General features: G+C 43.5%; 1 protein-coding gene and 1 long non-coding RNA gene across 3 annotated transcripts in view; one reads left to right on the top strand and one right to left on the bottom strand.

Annotated features, from left to right (window-relative positions):
- VOPP1 (VOPP1 WW domain binding protein) overlaps nt 1-27,869 on the bottom strand; it is a 160,513-nt gene that overhangs the window by 26,661 nt on the left and 105,983 nt on the right. Inside the window, exon 2 of the mRNA XM_056520538.1 lies at nt 26,879-26,937. Within this exon, the coding sequence (XP_056376513.1) occupies nt 26,879-26,937 (59 nt within the window). The remainder of the gene's footprint in view (nt 1-26,878; nt 26,938-27,869) is intronic.
- The window catches only part of LOC130273541 (uncharacterized), a 51,464-nt gene continuing 30,439 nt past the window's right edge, over nt 6,845-27,869 (top strand). For both annotated transcript variants that reach the window (XR_008844028.1, XR_008844029.1), the window contains exons 1-2: nt 6,845-6,972; nt 14,124-14,246. This is a non-coding gene — a long non-coding RNA (uncharacterized LOC130273541). The remainder of the gene's footprint in view (nt 6,973-14,123; nt 14,247-27,869) is intronic.

Here is a 27,869-nt window from a genome sequence, read left to right as displayed (position 1 = left end):
AACTTGGACTTTGGTATTTTTTTACGTGTACACCATCGGGCGTGCGGTTTAGCAAACCTTATAATTTAATATTTCGGACATTTACGCACACGGTGGTATTATATATGATTATTTTTTATTACATTATTTTATTTAAAAAATGGGAAAAGAGGGTCATTTTAACTTTTAATAGGGAAGGGATTAGTTCACTTTTATAAACTTTTTTTTTTTAGCCCCCACAGGCGGCTGCAACATGCAATCTTTTGAATGCTTACACTGATCAATGCTATGCCATAGCATAGCATTGATCAGTATTCTCGGCGCTCTGCTGCTCAGGCTTTGACCAGCAGATCGCTGAACAGACGAGGAGGAGGCAAGTATGGGCCCTCCCGTTGTCCAGTCAGCTGATCGGGACCCGCGATTTCACTGTGGATGTCCCAATCAGCTCCACTGGGCCAACCGGCACCATTAACCCCACATTTTAGATGCCGCAATCAGAGGAAGTTTTTTCTTTTTGAATTTCTTTTCTGTCGGACAGAGGTGTAAGCAGAGAGCACTTCGGTCATTGTCAGGAACTGTCCAGAGCAGGAGAGGTTTGCTATGGGGATTTGCTCCTGCTCTGGACAGTTCCTGACATTGACCACACTGCTCTCTGCTGACACCTCTGTCCGACAGAAAAGAAATTCAAAAAGGAAAAAACTTCCTCTATAGTGTACAGCAGCTAATAAGTACTGGACGGATTTAGATTTTTAAAATAATAGTAATTTAACAAATCTGCTTAACTTTCTGGCACCAGCTGGTTTAAAAAAAATTGTTTTCCACTGGAGTATCCCTTTAAATCTTGAAAAACTTGACACTATGGGACAAAGCTCTACAAAGCTTTTGCTCCAGGACAAATGCTTGACTTGTATCAACTCATAGTGACCGTTTTTAAATCAAAGGAAATGTTCAGCTACATTCTAAAAAAAATGAATCACAATAATCATTTAAACCAAACCCTTTAAAGTGTTAGAATGAAACATCATGCAAAACAAATACCCAAAAACAAGCAAAATGCATCAAAAAATGTAAAAAATAATGTACATTCAGATGTTGCCATAGGTTTTAGCCTGTGCAACAAATATTTGGAAAAAATCTACTGGGTGCAAAAAGGTTTTGTAAAACTGCATACATTTTTTTAATTACAATGTTTTCTACTTTTGATTATAGTCAAATTTGTAAGGCCTGGGCCTCCTATGGTAAGCACAACTGTGCGTATGTGTGGGGGCGGAGGGGGGTCCTGCTACAGTCACTTGCCTTGTAGCCAGATAGACGTCTTGTCTAAGGTTTGTGAAGAAGCCTGTTCTTCTGGGTCACTTATAGAAGAATTCTTTATATACACAGATTTTTTGGATACAAGGAGAGGAGAATATATATTTTTATATGTTCTACCTATAGTATTGTTAATAGGATACAATGCTTTTTGAAAGTTATCAAACCCTTTATTTATTTTTTTTACATTTTTATATGTTGCACACTTGTTCTATGATCTAGAAAAATCTAGTTTTGTGCCATCAATCTGCATTGTTAATTTTAGAATTTTTTGATAATTCATTAAATTGGAAAAACAAAAATTTTGCAGGGACATCATTATTCAGACCTTTTGCTATTTGAAATTTTGATCTGGGGATCTCCCATTTCTCTTGAATATTTTTGATCATTTTGTTTCTGTACCTTGATTGGAGTCCCTTGTGGTAAATTCAGACACACCCGTGTTTATATACGGTCTCTCCAGCTAACAATGCATGTCAGAGCAAAAGCCATGGGGGGAAAAACTGCCCGTAGAAGTAAAAAAAAAATAATAAAAAAATTGATGTGGAGTGTGGAGGCACAGATGTGGAGAAGGGTGCAAAGACATTTCTGCTGCCCTGATTCCAAGAGCACAAGGGCCTCCATAATTTTTGAAGATAAGAAATTGGGAACATTTAGGAGTCTTTCCAGAGCAGGGCACCCTACAAAACTAGGTAATCAGGGGGGAAGGGCCTTGACAATAGAGATGACCAAGAACCAATGGTAACCAATGGTCACTCTGGCTGAACTCCAAAGATCCTGGGTGCAGTGGAGAGAAACTTTCAGAAGGTCAGCCATCACTGCAGCACTCCACCAATCGGGGCTTTATTGCAGGGTGGCCAGAAAGAAGATGAAGCTGCTCGCTTCATAGCCAGGACAGGACTGATGCGCCAAATGCCAGGTGGCCAGGGTGTACAGGTATGTCCTGTGTCCCCAACAGGTTGAGCAATTCTGAAAAACCGATAAACCAACAGATGTTGGAATGCCACTTTTACGTTACACAATCCTTTTCCCATAGGCACCAATTACATGCATATTTCCTATATATGCATCCTTGAGACAAAATCTCGAATTATGTTTAGCTCTTTAGAAAAAATTTAAGTATTGCATATATACGTGTTCCTTTTTCTGCCTTTTATTGCTATGTGAGTCTGAAAACCATTATAAACCTTACATCTGGTGTTACCAAGGTAACAAGTCTAAAAGGCGTTAAACCTAAAAACAAAAGATTCAGTTGCATCTGGCAGCTACATTGTCAATGAAACCAATCTTCTGTATTCCAGTTAAGATCAAATATTATGTATATTGATGTGTAACCTAAGAACAGAATTCTGAACAACCCCCAAAATATTTTACTGGCCTGACTGGAATAAATAGGAATGGATTGAAAAGAGAGATTTTCTGCCTTCTGTTTACTATACCAGGGGAAACCACAATTCAACTGAGGTCTAATGTAAACCTTGTAAATCGTATCTGATTATTAGAAAATGTGTCTTGTTTGCTGAAAAAATTTCCTCTTACTAGAGATGAACTGTTATGATGAGATACATTTTTTCTGTACAAGTCATTAACCCCTTCATGATCCAGCCCGTTTTCACCTTTAGGACCTGGGCATTTTTTGAACATCTGACCACTGTTACTTTAAACATTAATAACTCTGGAATGCTTTTACTTATCATTCTGATTCCAAGATTCTTTTTTCGTGACCTACTCTACTTTATGTTATTGGTAAAATGTCACTGATATTTGCATCCTTTCTTGGTAAAAAATCAAAAAATTTCATGAAAATTTGGAAAATTTTGCATTTTTCTAACTTTTAAACTCTCTGCTTGTAAGGAAAATGGTTATTCCAAATAAATTACATATTGATTCACATATATAATATGTCTACTTTATGTTTGCATCAAAAAATTGACAAGTTTTTACTTTCGGAAGACATCAGAGGGCTTCAAAGTTCAGCATCAATTTTCCAATTTTTCTCAAGATTTTCTAAATCATACTTTTTCAGGGACCAGTTCAGGTTGGAAGTGGATTTTAAGGGTCTTCTTATTAGAAATACCCCATAAATGACCCCATTATAAAAACTGCACCCCCCCCCAAAGTATTCAAAATGACATTCAGTAAGTGTTTTAACCCTTTAGGTGTTTCACAGGAATAGCAGCAAAGTGAAGGAGAAAATTCAAAATCTTCATTTTTTACACTCGCATTTTCTTGTAGACCCAATTTTTGAATTTTTACAAGGGGTAAAAGGAGAGAAATCACGCTAAAATTTGTAACCCAATTTCTCTCGAGTAAGGAAATACCTCATATGCGTATGTAAAGTGTTCGGCGGGCGCAGTAGAGGGCTCAGAAGGGAAGGAGCGACAATGGGATTTTGGAGAGTGAGTTTTTCTGAAAGGGTTTTTGGGGGACATGTCCCATTTAGGAAGCACCTATGGTGCCAGAACAGTGGACCCCCCCCCCACATGTGACCCCATTTTGGAAACTACACCCCTCATGGAATTTAATAAGGGGTGCAGTGAGCATTTACACCCCACTGGCGTTTGACAGATATTTGAAACCGTGGACTGTGCAAATCAAAAATTGTATTTTTCATTTTCACAGACCACTGTTCCAAAAATCTGTCCTACACCAGTGGGGTGTAAATGCTCACTGCACCCCTTATTAAATTCCATGAGGGGTGTAGATTCCAAAATGGGGTCACATATGGATATTTATTGTTTTGCGTTTATGTCAGAACTGCTGTAACAATCAGCCACCCCTGTGCAAATCACCTCAAATGTACATGGCGCACTCTCCCTTCTGGGCCTTGTTGTGCGCCCCCAGAGCACTTTACGCCCACATATGGGGTATCTCCGTACTCGGGAGAAATTGCATTACAAATTTTGAGGGTCTTTTTTCCCTTTTACCTCTTGTGAAAATGAAAAATATGCGGCAACATACTAACATGCTGGTGTAGACCCCAACTTCACCTTTTCATAGGGGTTAAAGAAGAAAAAGCCCCCCAAAATTTGTAAGGCAATTTCTCCCGAGTACGACGATACCCCATATGTGTCCCAAAACTGTTGCCCTGAAATACGACAGGGCTCCAAAGTGAGAGCGCCATGCGCATTTGAGGCCTAAATTAGGGATTTGCATAAGGGTGGACATAGGGGTATTCTACGCCAGTGATTCCCAAACAGGGTGCCTCCAGCTGTTGCAAAACTCCCAGCATGCGTGGACAGTCAATGGCTGTCCGGCAATACTGGTAGTTGTTGTTTTGGAACAGCTGGAGGCTCCGTTTTGGAAACAATAGCGTACCAGACGTTTTTCATTTTTATTGGGGAGGGGAGGGGGGCTGTGTAGGGGTATGTGTATATGTAGTGTTTTTTAGTCACATGGGCAGAGGTTCGCAGCAAGTTTGCCGCTGGGAGTTTGAGCTGCAGCGCAAAATTTGCGCCATCTCAAACTTGCAGCACTCACTGTAAACCTCCGCCCATGTGAGTGTACCCTGTACATTCACATTGGGGGCGGGGGGGGGGGGGGGGCAAACATCCAGCTTTTGCAAAACTACAACTCCGAGCATGCCCTTTGGCTGTCCGTGCATGCTGGGAGTTGTAGTTTTGCAACAGCTGGAGGCACACTGGTTGCGAAACACGGAGTTAGATAACAAACTGGTGTTTCGCAACCAGTGTGCCTTCAGCTGTTGCAAAAACTACAAATCTCAGCATGCAGTTACAGCAGAAGGGCATGCTTGGACTTGTAGTTATGCAACAGCTAGAGGCATACTGCTACAACTCCTAGCATGCCCTTTGGCTGTCCGTGCATGCTGGGAGTTGTAGTTATCTAACAGCTGAAGGCACACTGGTTGCAAAACACTTGAAAGTTTATTACTTAACTTAGTGTTTCCAAACCAGTGTGCCTCCAGCTGTTGCAAAACTACAACTCCCAGCATGCATGGTGTGTCAGTGCATGCTGGGAGTTATAGTTTTGCAACAATTGCAACAGCTGGAGGCACTGAGGTAGTAAACGGACAATGTTTCCCAACTAGTGTGCCTCCAGTTGTTGCAAAACTACAACTCCCAGCATGCCCAGACTGCCCAGGCATGCAGGAAGTTGTAGTTCGGCAATATCTGAAGGATCAGATGTTGCCGAACTACAACTTCCAGCATGCTTGGGCAGTCTGGTATGCTGGGAGTTGTAGTTTTGCAACATCTGAAGGTCCACAGTTTGGAGACCACTGTATAATGGTCTCCAATCTGTACTCTTCCAGATGTTACAGAACTACAACTCCCAGCATGCCTGGACAGACTGAGCATGCTGAGATTTGTAGTTTTGCAACATCTGGAAGAGCACAGATTGGAGACCATTATTCAGTGGTCTCCAAACTGTGGACCTCCAGATGTTGCAAAACTACAACTCCCAGCATGCACAGAAAGCCAAAGGCTGTCTGGGCATGCTGGGAGTTGCAGTTTTGAAACTCCCCGAGGCAGTGGTGAGATCGCTTTACGGCGATCTCACTGCTGCCAATGAAGATGTCGCCCTGCTGCTGGAAACTCATCGCCGGGACGCACCACCACCGGGACCGCCTGGAGGATGCCGCTCGCGCCGGGACCGCTCGGGACACCGCATGGCCGGGTAATTGACGCTGGGGGACAGGTAAGGGACACTTAGCAGAGCAGTGTGTGTGTCCCGATCCCCGTGATCGGGACTCACACACCGCGCTGCTATCAGCTAGTCAGATTTGACTAGCTGATAGCAGCGATCGCTGGGGGGGCGATGAAACCCCCCGTGATCGCATGGTAAGATGGCTAGCTATCAGTAATAGCCACCATCTTGCCGGGCGCTGCGGGATGCCGCGAGTTGCGGCAAAAATGTTCATGACGTACCTGTATGTCATGGGTCGGGAACACCTTGCCATTCATGACGTACAGGTATGTCATAGGTCGGGAAGGGGTTAAAGGGGTACTCCGGTGGAAAACTATTTTTTTTTTTTTTTAAATCAACTGGTGCCAGAAAGTTAAACAGATTTGTAAATTACTTCTATTTACAAAAAATCTTAATCCTTCCAGTACTTATCAGCTTCTGTATTCTCTAGAGGAAGTTGTATTTCTTTCTGGAGTTCTTTTCTGTCTGACCACAGTGCTCTCTGTTGACACCTCTGTCTGAATGAGGAACTGTCCAGAGGAGGTGAGGTTTCCTATGGGGATTTACTTGTACTCTGGACAGTTCCTGACAACACAGAGCACTGTGGTCAGACTGAAAAGAACTCCAGAAAGAAATACAACTTCCTGTGGAGCATAAAGAAGCTGATAAGTACTGGAAGGCTTAAGAGTTTTATGTACAAATCTGTTTAACTTTCTGGCACCAGTTGATTTAAAAAATATATTTTTTCCACTGGAGTACCTATTTAAGAAATCATATATCACATTATGTAATAGGTATGCCACTAATCTGGGGAAATAAGGCCTTTTTCCTGATAAAGTTGGATTTACAATCCAAAAACAGGAGCTGGATGTGGGAGTTGGAAATAGCAGCTTTCACTGCAGCTACCATCTGCTTCTACTGGATGACTTGTTAGAGGCCCCCGTAGAGACCTCTATGAAAAGAGGCATGGTCTCTCAGGAAAGAGTCCCCAGTGGGAGACACAGGCTAGGCCCAACCCAAGGAAGGAACCCAAGTCTGGTAAGACAGGACAGGCACTTGTACTATGGGGCAGTAGGCTCCAAACTGATAGCTAGGGGCATGGGCCTGTGTTAGTTAGTTCAGCCGAGTGTTTGCTTTTGTGAATGAAGAATAAAATGAACAGTAAATCTACTCATAAAAGGTACATTGACCATCTATTCAGTCTTCTGCTTAAATCCTGTAACCTAGAACTCTGCTAGAACATTCAGTAAAGTTTATGTTGTTTCCATGTTACAAACTTGTCACCAGACATGGGAACAATTCATTTGACAAAAACGTTGTTAGGCTCACTGGAGTTTTCTATACCACCCTGCCACATGACATCATAGTTTACATCATCAAGGGATTTATTATTCCCTTTAACCCCTTAAGGACGCAGGACGTAAATGTACGTCCTGGTGAGGTGGTACTTAACGCACCAGGACGTACATTTACGTCCTAAGCATAACCGCGGGCATCGGAGCGATGCCCGTGTCATGCGCGGCTGATCCCGGCTGCTGATCGCAGCCAGGGACCCGCCGGCAATGGCCGACGCCCGCGATCTCGCGGGCGTCCGCCATTAACCCCTCAGGTGCCGGGATCAATACAGATCCCGGCATCTGCGGCAGTTCGCGATTAAAATGAACGATCGGATCGCCCGCAGCGCTGCTGCGGGGATCCGATCATTCATAACGCCGCACGGAGGTCCCCTCACCTTCCTCCGTGCGGCTCCCGGCGTCTCCTGCTCTGGTCTGTGATCGAGCAGACCAGAGCAGAAGATGACCGATAATACTGATCTGTTCTATGTCCTATACATAGAACAGATCAGTATTAGCAATCATGGTATTGCTATGAATAGTCCCCTATGGGGACTATTCAAGTGTAAAAAAAAATGTAAAAAAATGTAAAAGTAAAAGTAAAAAAAAAGTGAAAAATCCCCTCCCCCAATAAAAAAGTAAAACGTCCGTTTTTTCCTATTTTACCCCCAAAAAGCGTAAAAAACATTTTTTATAGACATATTTGGTATCGCCGCGTGCGTAAATGTCCGAACTAGTAAAATAAAATGTTAATGATCCCGTACGGTGAACGGCGTGAACGAAAAAAAATTTTAAATGTCCAAAATTCCTACTTTTTTAATACATTTTATTAAAAAAAAAATTATAAAAAATGTATTAAAAGTTTTTTATATGCAAATGTGGTATCAAAAAAAAGTACAGATCATGGCGCAAAAAATGAGCCCCCATACCGCCGCTTATACGGAAAAATAAAAAAGTTATAGGTCATCAAAATAAAGGGATTATAAACGTACTAATTTGGTTAAAAAGTTTGTGATTTTTTTTAAGCGCAACAATAATATAAAAGTATGTAATAATGGGTATCATTTTAATCGTATTGACCCTCAGAATAAAGAACACACGTCATTTTTACCATAAATTGTACGGCGTGAAAACGAAACCTTCCAAAATTAGCAAAATTGCGTTTTTCGTTTTAATTTCCCCACAAAAATAGTGTTTTTTGGTTGCGCCATACATTTTATGATATAATGAGTGATATCAATACAAAGGACAACTGGTCGCGCAAAAAACAAGCCCTCATACTAGTCTGTGGATGAAAATATAAAAGAGTTATGATTTTTAGAAGGCGAGGAGGAAAAAATGAAAACGTAAAAATTAAATTGTCTGAGTCCTTAAGGCCAAAATGGGCTGAGTCCTTAAGGGGTTAATATTACAATAGTCCATGTAAACCTTATAGCCACATGTACAGGTTCCACATAGGGGCACAAATGGAACCCTATAGGTTTGTATTAGACTCTGTTAACATAAGGTTCACACAACTTTAAATCTGAACATATATGATATGTGTGAATACACCCTAAGGGTAAAGTCACACACTCCATCTGCAGCGTTTTTGACGCTGCGGATGCGCTGTCGGCAGTCACAGAGCAATGGCAGAGCGAGCTCTGAAGTCACTCTGTGACTACTGGCAGCAGGTCACCAGTGTGAAATATTCTGCTGGTATCTTGTGTTTCACCCTACACTTAGCTATATTTGCTACTAAGGGTTGCAGACACCTTTAGGTATATGTTCGGGTTTAAAAGCAAACTGTTCCTTTTCTGGGCTAATGGTGGTGGCAGAACTAATAAAATTGACCTTTTATTTCTCAACCAAGTGTCAAGAAGGTGGGGCCATGCTGTCCAAGTGCCACCACCTGGCATGCTTTCTTCCTTGCCCTCACCTCACAGCCCCTTCTCGATTAATGTTCCGGGTTCTGCAATGAGGCATGTCAGGATGTGGCACATAACCAGCATTACTCCACCTCCTATACCCTAACAGCTATACAGTGGTGTCTGCAGATCTTAGCAGCAAACAGAGTTTTAATGGGGTCCTGGTAAAAGATGGTTCCACTATTAGCACAGCTCCCATTTACTTTAGTGGGAGTTTCAGAAATGGTGTAGCCCCGCAAGCTATGCTTTTTACATAACTCTTGGAATTTAAATAGAGGTATTCATTTTATTTTATTTTTAAAATCTGTAAAACTTCCTCGCACAAGCTGATTTAAAAACTTTTTTTTGGAATGCCCCTTTAAACTTCATATATCACATTATTTACAAAGAATTGTTAGAAAATGCAACTATTTCCATATTCAGGACCAATTTTTCGTAGAATTTATTAGTCATTTCCAGCAGCTCAAAACATTTTTTTTTATATATTTCCATGTATTTCAGTTATATGGAACCCAAAAAATAATCATTACAAATAAGCAAATCTTTGCTGGTGAAGAAGTCATATATAACTTATTAAACTGCGAAACCTGCAAAACAGGTTTATAAAATCCTGCCACCTGCACATTTTATTGTTTCTTTCATCTGCTCGGCTTCATCTTTTTTCACTCGTAATACAGTAGGTAATAAATAACCTGTCATTCCATGAATATACATCAATGTAAAAGAAGCACAAATTACTTACTGCTCATTTTTCCTGCAAACACCTTTTTTCTCTTTTTCACACAATCTGTTTCCAGTCAATTATACAGGTAAAGTATGTATAACGGAATGCCAACAGCAAGTTGAATGAACTGTATACAAACAACATGTTTAATTAACACTGTGCTGTGCTGCAAAGTGATGGGGCTTGTGTGCACCTCTGCTCCAAAATTTGTGTCACAATTGTTAAGTAACACATTGGAGTAAAGTAAGCCAACCAATAGTTGGTCTGAACTTAGACTAGACAGTTTAAAAATGGCAGATTTATCGTATTTTTCGCTGTATAAGACGCTCCGGCATATAAGACGCACCCAATTTTAAAGGAGGAAAATCTAGAAAAAAAAAAAGATTCTGAACCAAATACAACGTAAAGTATAGGACAGTGATCTTCAACCTGCGGACCTCCAGATGTTGCAGAACTACAACTCCCAGCATACCGGGAGTTGTAGTTTTGCAACATCTGGAGGTCCGCAGGTTGAAGACCACTGGTATAGGAGGTAATACTCACGTGTCCCCGCCGCTCCGGACCCGTCACTGCTGCCCTGGATGTCGCCCTCCATCGCTGTCGCTGCGTCCCCGGGGTGTCCCCTTCACTCCGGAACGTCTCTGCTGCCCGGCATCCTCGCTCTCCGTCGCTGCCATCACGTCGCTATGCACGCCGCTCCTATTGGATGATGGGACGGCATGCGCATCGACGTGATGATGACGAAGGAGAGCGACGGCCATGCAGGGGATCCCGGCAGGGAGCAGTCATTCGCCGATCGGACACTGAGGAGGCAGGTAAGGTCCCTCCCGGTGTCCTGTAAGCTGTTCGGGATTTCACCGCGGCGGTCCCGAACAGCCCGACTGAGCAGCCGGGATAGTTTCACTTTCACAGTCAGCTTTGATCGCAGCGTCTGAACGGTTAATACAGGGCATCACCGCGATCGGTGATGTCCTGTATTAGCCGCGGGTCCCGGCCGTCGATGGCCACGGGGACCGCTGTGATATGACACTGTTTTAATGTGTATTTGCCGTATAAGACGCACCAACATTTCCCCCGCAGTTTTGGGGAAGAAAGAGTGCGTCTTATGCGGCGAAAAATATGGTACCAACTAATATGAGCCACTACAATAAATCTGACATGTTTTTAGACTGGGTAGCCTAGGTTTGCACTGGTCAGAGGAAAAATCAAAACGCAAAAATTAAACTTAGCTGTGTCATTAAAGGGTTAATTACCTTGGTTTCCCTACTCTGCACCCTTTCCAGTTCAGCTATGTTCTTGTACACAATACTCCATGTGTGATCTGAATAGTAATTTATACAGAGGCAAAACGTTCCTGTCACAAGCTATGCCTCACTAGCCTTGGCAGCCGCTGCTTGCACTGGTCACTAAGGTGGAACTTATTGTCCCCCAACATCCCCAAGTCCTTTTCGGTAGTAGTTTTACCTAATGTTTTGTTATTTAGCACAAAATTGTACCTTTTGGTTTTATGTCCCAAGTGCATGACCTTACATTTCTCCACGTAAACTTTATTTGACATGTCTGTGCACAAGCCTCCAGCTTCCCCAGATCTCCTCTGTGGTGATCATCCTACCCAGTTTGGTGTCATCTGCAAATATTGAAATTCTATTCTGTATCCCTCTACAAGGTCATTTATAAGGATATTGAAAAGAAGTGGACCCAGTACTGATCCCTGTGGTACCCCACTTGTAACTGTCACCCAACCAGAGTAAGTTCCATTCATACCGACCGTCCTGTCATCCTGTCACTGAGCCAGTTGCTAACCCACTTACATGTCCTCCCCCTAGTCCCAGCATCCTCATTGTATATACTACCTTTTGTGTAAGAAAAGTCCAGATATATAACATCGACAGCTTCACCCCGGTCCAATCTATAACTGACCTCCTCATAGCTGATCAGATTAGTCTGACAGGATCAATCTTGCAAAATGTGCCACCCATTTTGGTTCTGTGTTACAAGGTTCTTTTCATTAAAATACTCCAGAATAACATCTCTCAAAAAAAACTGTAAAACATCTTACCCACTACAGCTGTTAAAGGGGTACTCCGGTGGAAAACTTTTTTTTTTTTTTTAAATCAACTGGTGCCAGAAAGTTAAACAGGTTTGTAAATTACTTCTATTAAAAATCTTAATCCTTCTACTACTTATTAGCGGCTGTATACTACATAGGAAATTCAATGTTCTCTGCTGACACCTCTGTCCATTTTTGGAACTGTCCAGAGCAGCATATGTTTGCTATGGGGATTTTCTCCTGCACTGGACAGTTCCTGACATGCAGAGAGCACTGTGGTCGTGACAGTAAAGAAATCCAAAAAGAAAAGAACTCTCTGTAGTATACAGCCGCTAATAAGTACTGGAAGGATTAAGATCTTTTTAATAGAAGTAATTTACAAATCTGTTTAACTTTCTGGCACAAGTTGATTAAAAAAAAAAGTTTTCCACCAGAGTACCCCTTTAAACTTACAGGCCTATAGATCCCTTTTGACACCTTCTTGACCTTATTGGCACCACATTCCCTGCCATCTAAAACTTTAAAGTATTGTCTAGTATAATACTTAATTCCTGCAAAACCCTGGGATGGATGCCATCCGGGCCCGGTGATTTGCATGTTTAAATGTTAATATGGCGACACCGCACTTCTTGTTGGGTTAAACAGGTGAGATTTGCTGGAGAATTTACATTATCACTTCTCATGTCATCTAACATTGGATTTTCCTGTGTAGAGTAGAGAAGGAATTTAGAAGATTGGCATTTTCCTGTAGGGTATACAAAATCTATTCAGGATGCTCTTAAAAATGGTCCATTAAAGGGGTACTCCACTGGGCATATGATGTCAGATTGTGGGGGTCCTGCCGCTGGGGATCCCCGTGATCTCCGCTGCAGCACTCTTGTCATATGGTGCACGGAACGCACTCCGCTCTGTGCCCGATGACTGGCGATGCCGGCCATTACACCCCCTCCATTCATGTCTATGGGAGGAGGCATGTTGTGCCCCCTCCCATAGACATGAATGGAGGGGGCATGGTGTGACATCACAAACGTGGAAGCTGCAAGCTTCCGTGTTCTGGCTGCTGCCGCTGACGGTCCGAAGATAGGGGTCCTTTGGATAGGGGATAACATGTTTACAGTGGAGTACCCCTTTAAGCTTGTGTACTTTAATTCCTTAGGACAGAGTTCCAATCTATGTCACTAAGGTCATCTCTTAGTTGGGGGACAGGACCCCTAGATTTTTAAATGATTTGGTCTCTGCCCTGACTCTTGATGCCCAAGATGTAGGGTTGCACGCATTGTACATCCAATGTAGTTCTGTGCTGCTATGGGGCAATTATTGAGAGATACACTGCTTTTGATCCGTAGTGTCTATGGGATAACTGTTCCTGCGGACCCTAAGACTCTGGGCTTATTAGACCTGGGTAATGACTTGGACAGGGTAAAGTTAGGTAGTAAAATAATTAAATACTAGCCACATAAATGAATAGACACATATTGGATCCATTATCTCCTGGTGTTGCAGAGCTCATCTCCAGGTTAATACTGATACTCCAGGTCTTTCTTCCCATAATATCCTGTGCTCACCTTTTGTTCTACCTGCAGATTCCCAAAGGAGATGTGATTGTAGAGAACATGGTATGTGACCCTCTTGACTTGCACACTAGTTTACCATTCGCTTTCAATCCCCATGAATTGCTGTTACTTTTCTGTTTTTCTGGATTAACTGTGAACCTGTACCATTATAAGTGGATGCACCATTAGTATTTCTAAGCAGAATCTATTATACCGGGGTGTATTGTATATGTGGCTTTGTCCAACCTTAAGCACCATTAATGTTCAACAGATTCAGAAAAACAGAAAGGACAATGCAGAACTCATATTCCTGCCTCTAATACCTGACATGCTGTTATAAATTAAACTTGACAAGCAGGGGACAATAATGTGATCATTTTACATTTCATAAGTTACAAGAAAACTGAAGCAAGAAAAATAAAATATGTTGAAATAACAAAATATATGAAATAACGTGTTTCTGTTCCAGTAGCAATTTCAGTATTTACAGAGGTTATGTATGTGCTAGCATGTATATGTTTTACGGTATATTGTTCTTCATCTGTGCATGTATTTGTATTTCTTTGAAGCTGTGGAATGCCCCAAAATTTTAGTATGCTACATGTGATTACTTCTTCTTAGTGGTATTTCAGCGTGACCAAAAAAAAAAAACATATATATTGCTGGGGCTGCAGAGAAACTCTGAAGGCTATACTCACTTACCCCTGGTCCACTGCTGGTCCCACTTCAAAAGCCCTCTAAAAGGTATGTAGAATAGATTATCATCTTTTATTATAGAGAACCATTCTATGTGCGGACATTGTGACCATCAGTAGAGGGTAGGATGGCATGGATCTAGTTCCATTATTACTATCTGACCATTTTTTCTGTTTGTTTATACATTATAGTGGGAATTGGTTCTGATCTGTAGTATAAGACTTGCAAATTAGACAACTATGTAAAGTGACCAGTGGGATATGATTGTGCAAGACATAGGTGGGGGTCTCAGCTATTGGTGGTATGTCTTTTCCAAATATATGAATGTTTTATGGGTGATATGACACTCTTCAACTCTCTGCTTGTTAGGTTGGAGGTTATTTAAATATGAACAAGTACAATCAGCCTGGGAATTTTAAATACAAAGTCTTCCAGTAATGTACAAAAATGGCTGGTAATGGCAATGCAAATAACTGAGGACTGGGAGGAATTCCAAGGATAAAAGAGAGATAAATTATTAAGAACTTGTCATAGAAACTTGACTTGCACATTAAGAGGTAGAGAGCATTGCATATTTTATATATGGGTGTGAAATGAGTGCAAGTCATCTTTTATTTATTGTCTCTTCTAGGCTGTGATATGTACACACTCCTTGAGACAACAGCATTTCTACATTAGCGTGTAGGTCTGCTAACATAAGCCTTGGTGTCTAATTAGGATTTATACAGGAAAAACCATCATAATGTTGTATAGCACGTAATGGCTATAAATCCAGTGACTATGAATATGAATGTAATCTGACAGGAACAAAGAAATGCTATTTTCTCCCATAACCAGAACATAAAAATCAGCATACAGACAGGGCACAAGACAATACACTTTTAAAGGGATTTCCAGGAAAAACCCATTGATGGCCTCTCTACAGGATAGATACAGGATACACAGGCCGATTACCTGGAGTAAGCATGTCTAGGTATCTGTGTAAGGCTCCACTGGACAAAAAGGCACAAGAAGTGGATTATTGAGCAGTGAAAAAACATTGCCAGGTCATGTCCCTTGATATGGTCAGAGGAATTCAGATTTATAATGCACCATGCTAATGGGAGGGTCAGAATTTTCTTCAAACCACTTAAATCTATGAACAGTTATGACTGGTGAAGGTGGCTTAATGTGTTGTTGGCACACCCTGGGTACGTTATGGATCAGGTGAGGGTAATATGGCACGGTCTCACGAGTTGGGTCCGCATTATAACTGGCAGATTCCCACTGCTATCAGCAGAAGACATCTGCTGTTAATGAGGGGCATCAGAGATAGCTCCGATTTCCATCATTTAAATGGTTAAACGCTGCAATCTATAGCCATCTACTGATGGCTTTTAATAGGCCCCTGGGGGGGGGGGGGAAATGTGTAAAAATATATATATATATATATATATATATATATATATATATATTTTAAATATAACCCCCCTCCTCCCCTAATTATTATAATTATTATTTAAATAATATTCAAACCAACCTCTATCAGGGAATCAAAGTGGGAAAGTCTGAGGTGAGGGTGAAGTGTTTTGCAGATCTGCACTCTGTTATTTATGAGCACGTCGACCAATCAGCTATGGAGGAACCTATTTTTCTTCAATTTTGTGGCTCCCTCTCTGGATACAAGATCAATATTAGCAACAGCCAGATTTCATACTTGGCTTACAATCTGATGCTTCTGCTTTCCTTCCTCTTTCAATTGCTAGGTATCACATTACCTACTTTCAAAATCAAAATATATAATCTACATTTCCAACTGGTAATACAAAAAATAGAGGTGGAACAAAATGGATGGAAAAACCTGCCATTGTCACCAATAGGTCAGATGCATTTTGTCATGACCGACTGGGGGGACAGGGAGAGTGATCCCTAAGCTGTCCCTAGAAAGACTCTCCCTGCCTACTTGCCCATACACCCTAAGCGGTGAATTGACTACTTGGAACCGGTCTCTCCCTGCACTACAGTGCAATGGCGTAAAAACAAATTATATACATAGTCGGTCACAGGCGAGAAACAGAACAGAAAAGCTACCAGACAACCAGATATACCAGACAGGAAACAAACACTAACAGGGCAAAATATAGTGTAAAAACAAACAGTTCACAAACCGGAATCAGATTAACGGCAGACGTGGATAAAATTAACAAGACTAGGCATGGTACAAGTATACAGCAGAAACCAGGAATTGCAGGGGATGAGCAGAACTGAAAGTTAGACACAAAAGTGATCAGGTAACATAGGACACTGTTCACACTGGGACACAGAACAAACAAACTGGACACCCCACTCCACAAAAGGAGTAGCCATTCTAATAAAGCCAAATAGACTACTGGCCAGCAGCCATACTCTGTGTGATTAGGATGCTGACCCAGTAGGAAACAGAAATATGATTTATAAAACTCAAGACCAGAACCAGATAAGTCTAAATAGACTCCTAGATACCAAACAGGAATTATTACATACAGAGCACCGGTAACACTAGACTAAAACAGTGAACACAGCAGAACGGACATAATAATCCAAAAACTGACAAATATAAAACATACTAAAATCTACAATAAACAAGACTATTTAACCATGGCTAAAACTCAGATAAAATATCACAAGCTAAATATAAAAGTGCATGCTCAAGCAGACTTGGAAGTAAATTGCACAAACAGACATCATAGTACCATTATTGCACAAAATAACCAGCAACTAGAATGCAGGAGAAGTTTGGTTAAAATAGACCCACCTGAGTTCTCATTTGTTCAGAGCATTAACTATTCCCTATCCAGGGAGAATAGCAAACTGCTGAGAACAAACTACAGAAAAATACAAAAACAAATAAACGGACATTACACATTTCTTTCAAAATGGTCTCTTTCCCTAAACTCCTGTACACCATGCAGACCATTCCTCTGTTTATCAAAGCGATACAGTCCGACTTCACTAAATTCAATTGGCTGTGTAAACACCCTAGAGTGGTATATGATACTCTGTCTACCAACTAGTAGGCTAGGAAGCTTCCAGATGCCGAACGGGAGTCTCTATAACTTGACGTCTCTCTCTTATGGCATCAGAGACTGGATTTTTGCTACCAACGCTTTCTCTAATTGCAGTTTAAAGTCTCAATTAGCCCAACCTTGGTCACTTTCTGATCCTGCTACATGCTAAATTCTTTCACATACCTGCTCCCATCCTGGGTCGCCTGTTGATGTCAGACACTATAGTGGCCTTGAAAGCTATCAGTCGATTATTCCAACTGCCTTTTGGCCTGTCAAAACATTTACCATTATGGCATACTCCCCTACCATCTTTTAACTCTCTAAAGCCACTCTATAGAGTATGGCAAGCTCATGGGATACTCAAATTCACTGGCCTTTTAGACACGTCCAACATATAAAGGTCTTATTACCACACTGGTTAGGCCAATCGCTCCCTACACTCCAGGAAGTTACCAATGAAATGCATAGTATTCTGGGCAACAGAGAAAAGTCAGCTAAACCCATTTTTAAGAAAGGAAGACAGTTTCTTGCCTATCTCCTGGATGCGAAGGACTGAAAACGCATACTAAGCATTTCACATTCTGAAGGGAACTTAGAAGTATGAGAGATGGAGTGGCTACAAGGCAACCAGGATACCGGCCTACTTATGCATAGCTTCCTTTTATAGTTAAAATCCCCTCACAGCTATACTACACATGTTGGCAGGATATTACTTCTCAGACACCCTGAATTATGACTCAGGTGGCATAAAATATAAATCACCATTAACATAAAGTTAGGTTTAGACCTGTTTTTCTCTTTTTCTTTTTGTTACTTTTTGTTTGCACTCGATATACAGTGGGGCAAATAAGTATTTAGTCAGCCACCAATTGTGCAAGTTCTCCCACTTAAAAAGATGAGAGGCCTGTAATTTTCATCATAACTATACCTCAACTATGACAGACATAATGAGAAAAAAAATCCATAAAATCACATTGTCAGATTTTTTAAGAATTTATTTGATAATTATGGTGGAAAATAAGTATTTGGTCAATAACAGAAGTTCATCTCAATACTTTGTTATATACCCGTTGTTGGCAAACATATTCTGAAAGTCTTCACAAGGTTTTCATACACTGTTGCTGGTATTTTGGCCCATTCCTCCATGCAGATCTCCTCTAGAGCAGTGATGTTTTGGGGCTGTCGCTGGGCAACATGGACTTTCAACTCCCTCCAAAGGTTTTCTATGGGGTTGAGATGTGGAGAGTGGCCACTCCAGGACCTTGAAATGTTTCTTATGAAGCCACTCCTTCATTGCCCGGGCGGTGTGTTTGGGATCATTGTCATTCTGAAAGACCCAGCCACATTTCATCTTCAATGCCGTTGCTGATGGAAGGAGGCTTTCACTCAAAATCTCACCATACATGGCCCCATTCATTCTTTCCAGATCAGTTGTCCTGGTCCCTTTGCAGAAAAACAGCCCCAAAGCATGATGTTTCAACCCCCATGCTTTACAGTAGGTATGGTGTTCTTTGGATTCAACTCGGCATTCTTTCTCCTCCAAATACGACGAGTTGAGTTTTTACCAAAAAGTTCTACTTTGATTTCATCTGACCATATGACATTCTTCGAATACTCTTATGGATCATCCAAATGCTCTCTAGCAAACTTCAGACGGTCCTGGACATGTACTGGTTTAAGCAGGGTGACACGTCTGGCACTGCATGAATTGAGTCCCTGGACGTGCAGTGTGTTACTGATGGTAACCTTTGTCACTTTGGTCCCAGCCCTCTGCAGATCATTCACTAGGTCCCCATGTGGTTTGGGGATTTTTGCTCACCGTTCTGGTGATAATTTTGACACCATGGGGTGATATCTTGTGTGGAGCCCCAGATCAAGGAAGATTATCAGTGGTCTTGTATGTGTTGCATTTTCTAATAATAGCTCCCACATTTGATTTCTTCACACCAAGCTGCTTGCCTATTGCAGATTCAGTCTTCCCAGCCTGGTGCAGGTCTACAATTTTGTATCTGGTGTCATTCGACAGCTCTTTGGTCTTGGGCATAGTGGAGTTTGGAGTGAGACTGTTTGAGGTTGTGGACAGGTGTCTTTTATACTAATAACAAGTTCAAACAGGTGCCATTAATACAAGTAATGAGTGGTGGAAAGAGGAGACTCTTAAAGAAGTTACAGGTCTGTGAGAGCCAGAAATCTTGCTTGTTTGTAGGTGACCAAATACTTATTTCCCACCATAATTTTCAAATAAATTCTTTAAAAATCAGACAATGTGATTTTATGGATTTTTTTTTTCTCATTATGTCTCTCATAGTTGAGGTATACGTATGATGAAAATAAAAAAATAAAAAAAATATATATGTATTCCGATTTTTTTATAAAAAACTCTAAGAAAAAAAAGAAAGAAACATATGTTTCTATCACCACGTATGTTATACTGTTAAATTATTAACCCCTTAAGGACCAAGCGTTTTTCTGTTTTTGCACTTTCGTTTTTTTCCTCCTTAACTTTAAAAATCATAACCCTTTCAATTTTGCACCTAAAAATCCATATGATGGCTTATTTTTTGTGCCACCAATTTTACTTTGTAATGACATCAGTCATTTTACCCAAAAATGTACGGCCAAACGGAAAAAATAAATCATTGTGCAAAAAAAAAAGAAAAAAACACCATTTTGTAAATTTTGAGGGCTTCCGTTTCTATGCAGTACATTTTTCGGTAAAAATGACACCTTATCTTTATTCTGTAGGTCCATACGATTAAAATGACACCCTACTTATATAGGTTTGATTTTGTTTTAACTTTTAGACCCCTTAGGGGACTTTTAGGAGGAATCATTTGATTCCTCATACAGATCAATGTGGTTCCACAGAACCACATTGATCTGTGTGCTCTGCGCTCGATTGTTATCATTCTGTGCGCCAGAGCCGGCACAGGAGGAGAGGTAAGCCCTAAGGCTACCTCCACAGTGGAACGCCCCCCCGCGATCCCAGGGTTGGGATAAAGGCACCTTTAGACACCACTGTCAGCTTTGACAGCGGCGTTCTAAAGGGTTAGTAGCCAGCCGCGGCGATCGCCGCATGTCGGCTATTAACGCTGTCCCCCAGCTACAGGAATCAGCTCGGGGCCGGCCGGTATGACACCTTAACGGCACATGGACAAGTATACGTGTTACGCCTAGCGCTCCGGGTCCCCGCTCCTCCCCGGAGCGCTTACGGCGTCTCTCTCTCCGCAGCGCCCCGGTCGGTCCCGCTGACCGGGAGCGCTGCACTGTCATGGCCGTCGGGGATGCGATTCGCACAGCGGGACGCGCCCGCTCGCGAATCGCATCCCAGGTCACTTACCCGTTCCCGTCCCCTGCTGTCATGTGCTGGCGCGCGCGGCTCCGCTCTCTAGGGCGCGCGCGCGCCAGCTCCCTGAGACTTAAAGGGCCAGTGCACCAATGATTGGTGCCTGGCCCAATTAGCTTAATTGGCTTCCACCTGCTCCCAGACTATATCTGATCTCTGCCCCTGCACTCCCCTGCCGGATCTTGTTGCCTTAGAGCCTAGTGAAAGCGTTACTGTGTTTGTCCATACTGTGTACTTGACCTCCTGCTATTACCTTATTGACTACGATCCTTGCTGCCTGCCCCGACCTTCTGCTACGTCCGACCTTGCTTCTGTCTACTCCCTTGTACCGTGCCTATCTTCAGCAGTCAGAGAGGTTGAGCCGTTGCTAGTGGATACGACCTGGTCACTACCGCCGCAGCAAGACCATCCCGCTTTGCGGCGGGCTCTGGTGAACACCAGTAGTGACTTAGAACCGGTCCACTAGCACGGTCCACGCCAATCCCTCTCTGGCACAGAGGATCCACCTCCTGCCAGCCGGCATCGTGACAGTAGATCCGGCCATGGATCCCGCTGAGGTTCCCCTGCCTTCTATCTCTGATCTCACCACGGTGGTCGCCCAGCAATCCCGACAGATCGCCCATCTAACCCACCAGCTGTCGGAAGTGTCCACCATGATGCAGCAACTTCAGTCGCAACTTCTGCCTCTGCTACAGCAGCAACCATCTCCTCCGCCAGCTCCTGCACCCCTTCCGCAGCGAGTGGCCACTCCTAGCCTCCGCTTGTCCTTGCCGGACAAATTTGATGGGGACTCTAAGTTTTGCCGTGGCTTTCTTTCGCAATGTTCCCTGCACTTGGAGATGATGTCGGACCAGTTTCCTACTGAAAGGTCTAAGGTGGCTTTCGTAGTCAGCCTTCTGTCTGGAAAAGCCCTGTCATGGGCCACCCCGCTCTAGGACCGCGATGACCCCGTCACTGCCTCTGTACACTCCTTCTTCTCGGAAATTCGAAGTGTCTTTGAGGAACCTGCTCGAGCCTCTTCTGCTGAGACTGCCCTGCTGAACCTGGTCCAGGGTAATTCTTCCGTTGGCGAGTACGCCATACAATTCCGTACTCTTGCTTCTGAACTATCCTGGAATAATGAGGCCCTCTGCGCGACCTTTAAAAAAGGCCTATCCAGCAACATTAAAGATGTTCTGGCCGCACGAGAAATTCCTGCTAACCTGCATGAACTCATTCATCTAGCCACTCGCATTGACATGCGTTTTTCTGAGAGACATCAAGAGCTCCGCCAGGAAAAAGACTTAGATCTCTGGGCACCTCTCCCACAGTCTCCGTTGCAATCTACGCCTAGGCCTCCCGCCGAGGAGGCCATGCAAGTGGATCGGTCTCGCCTGACCCAGGAGGAGAGGAATCGCCGTAGGGAAGAAAATCTTTGTCTGTACTGTGCCAGTACCGAACATTTCTTGGTGGATTGCCCTATCTGTCCTCCACGTCTGGGAAACGCACGCTCGCACCCAGCTCTCGTGGGTGTGGCGTCTCTTGATTCAAAGTCGGCTTCTCCACGTCTCACGGTGCCCGTGCGGATTTCTCCTTCAGCCAACTCCTCCCTCTCAGCTGTGGCCTGCCTGGACTCTGGTGCCTCTGGGAATTTTATTCGGGAGTCCTTGGTGAATAAATTCCGCATCCCGGTGACCCGTCTCGTCAAGCCACTCTACATTTCCGCGGTCAACGGAGTCAGGTTGGATTGCACCGTGCGTTACCGCACGGAGCCCCTCCTAATGTGCATCGGACCTCATCACGAAAAAATTGAGTTTTTGGTCCTCTCCAATTGCACTTCCGAAATTCTCCTTGGACTACCCTGGCTTCAACACCATTCCCCAACCCTGGATTGGTCCACAGGGGAGATCAAGAGCTGGGGTACCTCTTGTTTCAAGGACTGCCTTAAACCGGTTCCCAGTACTCCCTGCCGTGACCCTGTGGTTCCCCCTGTATCCGGTCTCCCTAAGGTCTTTATGGACTCTGCCTGCCATAAGAAGTGCCTCTCCCCCCCTCCCAGTCCAGTCAGGCAAGCCTCGGTGCCTCCTCATGGCCCCCGTCCTGGTGTCACACTGCCCCGTGCCAGGCCTCGCCCTCTGCCCTCCCTCCCCATTCCCACTCCTGCTGTACTGCCTGCCGTTGAGGAATCCCTCCATTCTTTCCCGGTGTCCTCATCCCAGGGGAGGCAGTTACCGGACAAAGAGAAGGGGAGACCTAAGGGGGGGGGGTACTGTTACGCCTAGCGCTCCGGGTCCCCGCTCCTCCCCGGAGCGCTTACGGCGTCTCTCTCTCCGCAGCGCCCCGGTCGGTCCCGCTGACCGGGAGCGCTGCACTGTCATGGCCGTCGGGGATGCGATTCGCACAGCGGGACGCGCCCGCTCGCGAATCGCATCCCAGGTCACTTACCCGTTCCCGTCCCCTGCTGTCATGTGCTGGCGCGCGCGGCTCCGCTCTCTAGGGCGCGCGCGCGCCAGCTCCCTGAGACTTAAAGGGCCAGTGCACCAATGATTGGTGCCTGGCCCAATTAGCTTAATTGGCTTCCACCTGCTCCCAGACTATATCTGATCTCTGCCCCTGCACTCCCCTGCCGGATCTTGTTGCCTTAGAGCCTAGTGAAAGCGTTACTGTGTTTGTCCATACTGTGTACTTGACCTCCTGCTATTACCTTATTGACTACGATCCTTGCTGCCTGCCCCGACCTTCTGCTACGTCCGACCTTGCTTCTGTCTACTCCCTTGTACCGTGCCTATCTTCAGCAGTCAGAGAGGTTGAGCCGTTGCTAGTGGATACGACCTGGTCACTACCGCCGCAGCAAGACCATCCCGCTTTGCGGCGGGCTCTGGTGAACACCAGTAGTGACTTAGAACCGGTCCACTAGCACGGTCCACGCCAATCCCTCTCTGGCACAGAGGATCCACCTCCTGCCAGCCGGCATCGTGACAATACGTGTCCATGTTCATTAAGGTGTTAAATTCCTGTTCCCGCAAGGTCAATGGCATAAATGCAAAACAATTCCAAACACCATAATTACTGAATTTTTTTTATAATAAGTGATCAAAAAGCCATATCTACACAAAAGTGGTACAGTTAAAAACAACTCATGGTGCACAAATATACAAAAACACAGCTATGTTTAAAAAAAAAAAAAGAAAAGTGGTGAGAACACAGTAATGAACAGATTTATTTTTCAAGTATTCAGTTTTTTTTTTAATTATAAAACAAAACATAAATAATCCTAGTTTGGTATCATTGGAATCATATTAACCCATAAAATAAAGTTTGCATGTCAGTTTTACCGATTGTGAGCTCCGAAAAAATTATTGTCCCACGTGTTGTGCAATTCCATATTTTTTTCAATTTTGCCCTACATATCATTTCATGCCCTGTAATACATTATATGATAAAATAAAGTGCACCAATCAAAAGTAAAACTTCCCCCTACAATAAATAAGCCCTAATAGAACATTTTCAGTAGAAACATATAAAAGTTGTGGGTCTCAGAAGGTGAGGAGGAATTAAAATTTGAAAGGTTGTGATGGGTTAAGCATTGTGGCCGACCAAGATCCGTGCATGGCTGCTGATTATCCTTCTGTAAAAGAACACTCTCAGAAGGAACATGCACCATACCATGTATGGGTTACACAAAAATGACAGCAAGAGCTTCCCTGGCCTTCACAATCCCCAGATCTTAATCCTATACTGTACAGCCTTAACAGGCTGTGCAGAACATGACAGTACCTCATCTTTAGCAAGTGCAAGAAGCTATCCTGTCCACATAGACCTTTAACTCCTACAAGGACCAGAGGAGGTCTATTGTACTACTAGATACCCCTTCTATCAAAGGGGGGGGGGAGGGGGCATAATCATAGCAATTCCTTACAATTATCCCATTTCTATCAACAAACTATATCCTAATGCAACTATCATTGGCCTATTGACCTTTTTTGATCATGTAAAAAAGTATAAGTAATATATACATTTCTAGGTAACTTTAAATAATTGCCTGCTACATCCGTTGCTGAGCCAGTTGCAGTAGGAGCCCTTAAAATGGGGGAAGTGAAGTGAGCACACAACTTCTACTCTTGCCAGTGTTTTTAATCAGTTCTTGACTACTCCTAATACTCTGACACTAAGGGAAGAATTTATTAAAGACCACCATTTTACATTCTGGACTTAGGGGATGATGCACTAGAGCAGGGGTTCGGTGAGTCAGTCTCGGGGGTTCGGCAGGGGAGGCCCGCCGGTTGTTTTTGCCTCGGCACGTCCCTGTGTTCCGAAAGATGCTTTCGGAACACAGGGACACCTCTGTTAATTCCCTGCGGCCCCGCGTTTACTTTAAAAACGCGGGGACCGCCGTGAGCTAGCGCACGCAGGGACGTCACTCGCATCCCATGTGTGCGCCCATGGCAAGAAGGACGCGCGCTGGCAGTTGGTAAGTGTTTATCAGCGGCGTGTCAGCTTCGGTGTTCCGACCAGTGATCCCCCGGTCCTGCTATGGCCGGACCCGAGGAGCGGTGGTCGGAACACTGAAGTGGGGGCAGTACACAGGCATACAGCCTCCAGCCATACTGTATGGCTGGAGGCTGTATGTCTGTGGGGGAACATACTGCACCTAATGTGGGGGGAACTATACTGCCAACGTAATGTGGGAGACTATACGGCCAGCCTAATGTGGGGGACTATATTGCACCTAATGTGGGGGAACATACTGCCGGCCTAATGTGTGGGGACTATATTGCACCTAATGTGGGGGAACATACTGCCAGTTTAATGTGGGGGACTATATTGCACCTAATGTAGGGGAACATACTGCCAGCCTAATGGTGCAGACTATATTGCACCTAATGTGGGGGAACATACTGCCGGTCTAATGTGGGAGACTATATTGCACCTAATGTGGGGTAACATACTGCCAGCCTGATGTGGGGGACTGCATTGCACCTAATGTGGGGGAACATACTGCCGGCCTAATGTGGGGGACTATATTGCACCTAATGTGGGGGGGACTATATTGCACCTAATGTGGGGGACTATACTGCCGGCCTAATGTGGGGGACTATATTGCACTTAATGTGGGGGAACATGCTGCTAGCTTAATGTGGGGGACTATATTGCACCTAATGTGGGGGAACATACTGCCAGCTTAATCTGGGGGACTATATTGCACCTAATGTGGGGGAACATACTGCCAGCCTAATGTGGGGACTATATTGCACCTAATGTGGGGGGAATATACTGCCGGCCTAATGTGGCGGACTATATTGCACCTAATGTGGGGGAACGTACTGCCAGCCTAATGTGGGGAACTATATTGCACCTAATGTGGGGGAACATACTGCCAGCCTAATGTGGGGGAACACTGTCTGCCTAATGTGGGGGAACACTGTCTACCTAATGTGGGGGAACACAGCCTGCCTAATGTGGGGGAACACTGCCTGCCTAATGGGGAGGAACACTGCCTGCCTAATGGGGGGAACACTGCCTGCCTTATGGGGGGAACACTGCATGCCTAATGTGGGGGAACACTGCCTGCCTAATGTGGGGGAACACTGCCTGCCTAATGTGGGGGAACACTGCCATTGTTGCGAAAATGACATGAGAGTGACACTTCCAAGGTAAAGCCACGCATTTCTGAACTGGTCTCTGAAAGACAACAGCAGAAGTCACACTGATTTGCAGTAAATATTCATTATGCCTTTGTTTTTGTGTGAAAATCATGTTTTCATGGTTTTGTTCTTTGTTCTCAATGGTTTTGTTCATTTTGTGCACCTATGTATAAATATATACTTAAATATATACCTCCTATGTTTTGAATTTGAAAAAATCATATTTTATTTTTCCAATTAAGAAGGGTTCGGTGAATGCGCATATGAAACTGGTGGGGTTCAGTACCTCCAAAAAGGTTAAGAACCACTGCACTAGATACACAAGCCTTTTAATAAATTACAAATGACAGATAACTTCTCAGAATCATTATTACAGCAATAGAGGCAGAAAAATTTGGATCCACTGTTTACAACAATTGATAGTCAATGCTCTCCTCCCCCTCCCTCACAATGAACCCTGCACAGGTCATAGATCATGCCTAGAAAACTCTTCCATACATATTAATCTGGAGTCATCTTCAGATACATCTTCAAACACCAATTTCCACAGAACAGAACAAATACTCAGGCAGAATGGTAATTCTCATATGCCTCTATGACTCTTAAGCTTAGAAGGAAAACATGATTTTATGACTTTAGTCAAACACAGCAGTAGTATAACTGTAGCAACAGAGAAATACTTACATGTAATATGTAGGATATAATCCTTCAAAGTACCAGCAGTGTTTTTTGGCTTCAGTGCACTGAAAAATAGAGTAGGACAAAACAGTAAATATAATATATTCTTACACAGTAAACTATGCAGCACTTTAAAGGAAAACTGTCAGCCTGTTCACCCACACTAAACCAATTACACGGGATTATAGAGTGGGTGAACAGGAGTCCAACGAGGGGTCACTTATTTAAATATGTCTAGTAGGTCCTGCGATATGTCCCCCAGAAGATCCTCTGCTGAATTCAGTGATTGGTGCACAGGGGGCGGGGCTTTGTCGGCTCAATGTACATATTATTTGTCTGTGACTCCACTTTACTAAGATGTGGAGGACAATGAATATGTAAATGGAGCCGGCGAAGCCCCGCCCCCTGTGTGCAAGTCACTGAATGTAGCAGAAGATCTTCTGGGGGACATATCTCAGGACCTACTGAACATATTTAAGTAAGTGACCCCTTGTTGGACTCCTGTTCACCCACACTATTTGTGAGCAATATGAATTATGGTGGCTAAAAACATAAATTGCAATAGTTTAAAAATGGGGTTGGGCATCCATGGTGGCCAATCTCCGTGAAGACAAAATGTTGGGCGAAACCAATATGTGTACCCAGTAACCTCAGTGAAAATCGCCTGTGTATTCGACCATAAAGTGGTTACAACTGGGCATGGCCACCAAATGTGGTGTATATTGCCCTCCTGGAGACAGCCTTGAAAGCAAAAAGGATAAAAACTTGGATAGATAGCCTTTTATGTGAGATGGTACACAGTAGGCATGGTTCAGCACCTTGGTTAATGATGCTTGCCAGTTTCCCTTGTTCACCTGTTCACAACAAGCTTGCCAGAGAAAGAGGTAAAAAAACAACTAAATTCTTCTTCCCATTTGAACATAGAAGAAAGTTTTATGTCAGCGGGAGGATGTACAAAGAAAACATAAAGCATATATAAAGAACCAGTACTAAGAAG

The sequence above is a fragment of the Hyla sarda genome, chromosome 5 (genome assembly GCF_029499605.1).
Source record: "Hyla sarda isolate aHylSar1 chromosome 5, aHylSar1.hap1, whole genome shotgun sequence".
NCBI lineage: Eukaryota > Metazoa > Chordata > Amphibia > Anura > Hylidae > Hyla > Hyla sarda.
The sequence above is the reverse complement of the archived record's forward strand: the minus strand, read 5'-3'. Positions and strand labels throughout refer to the sequence as shown.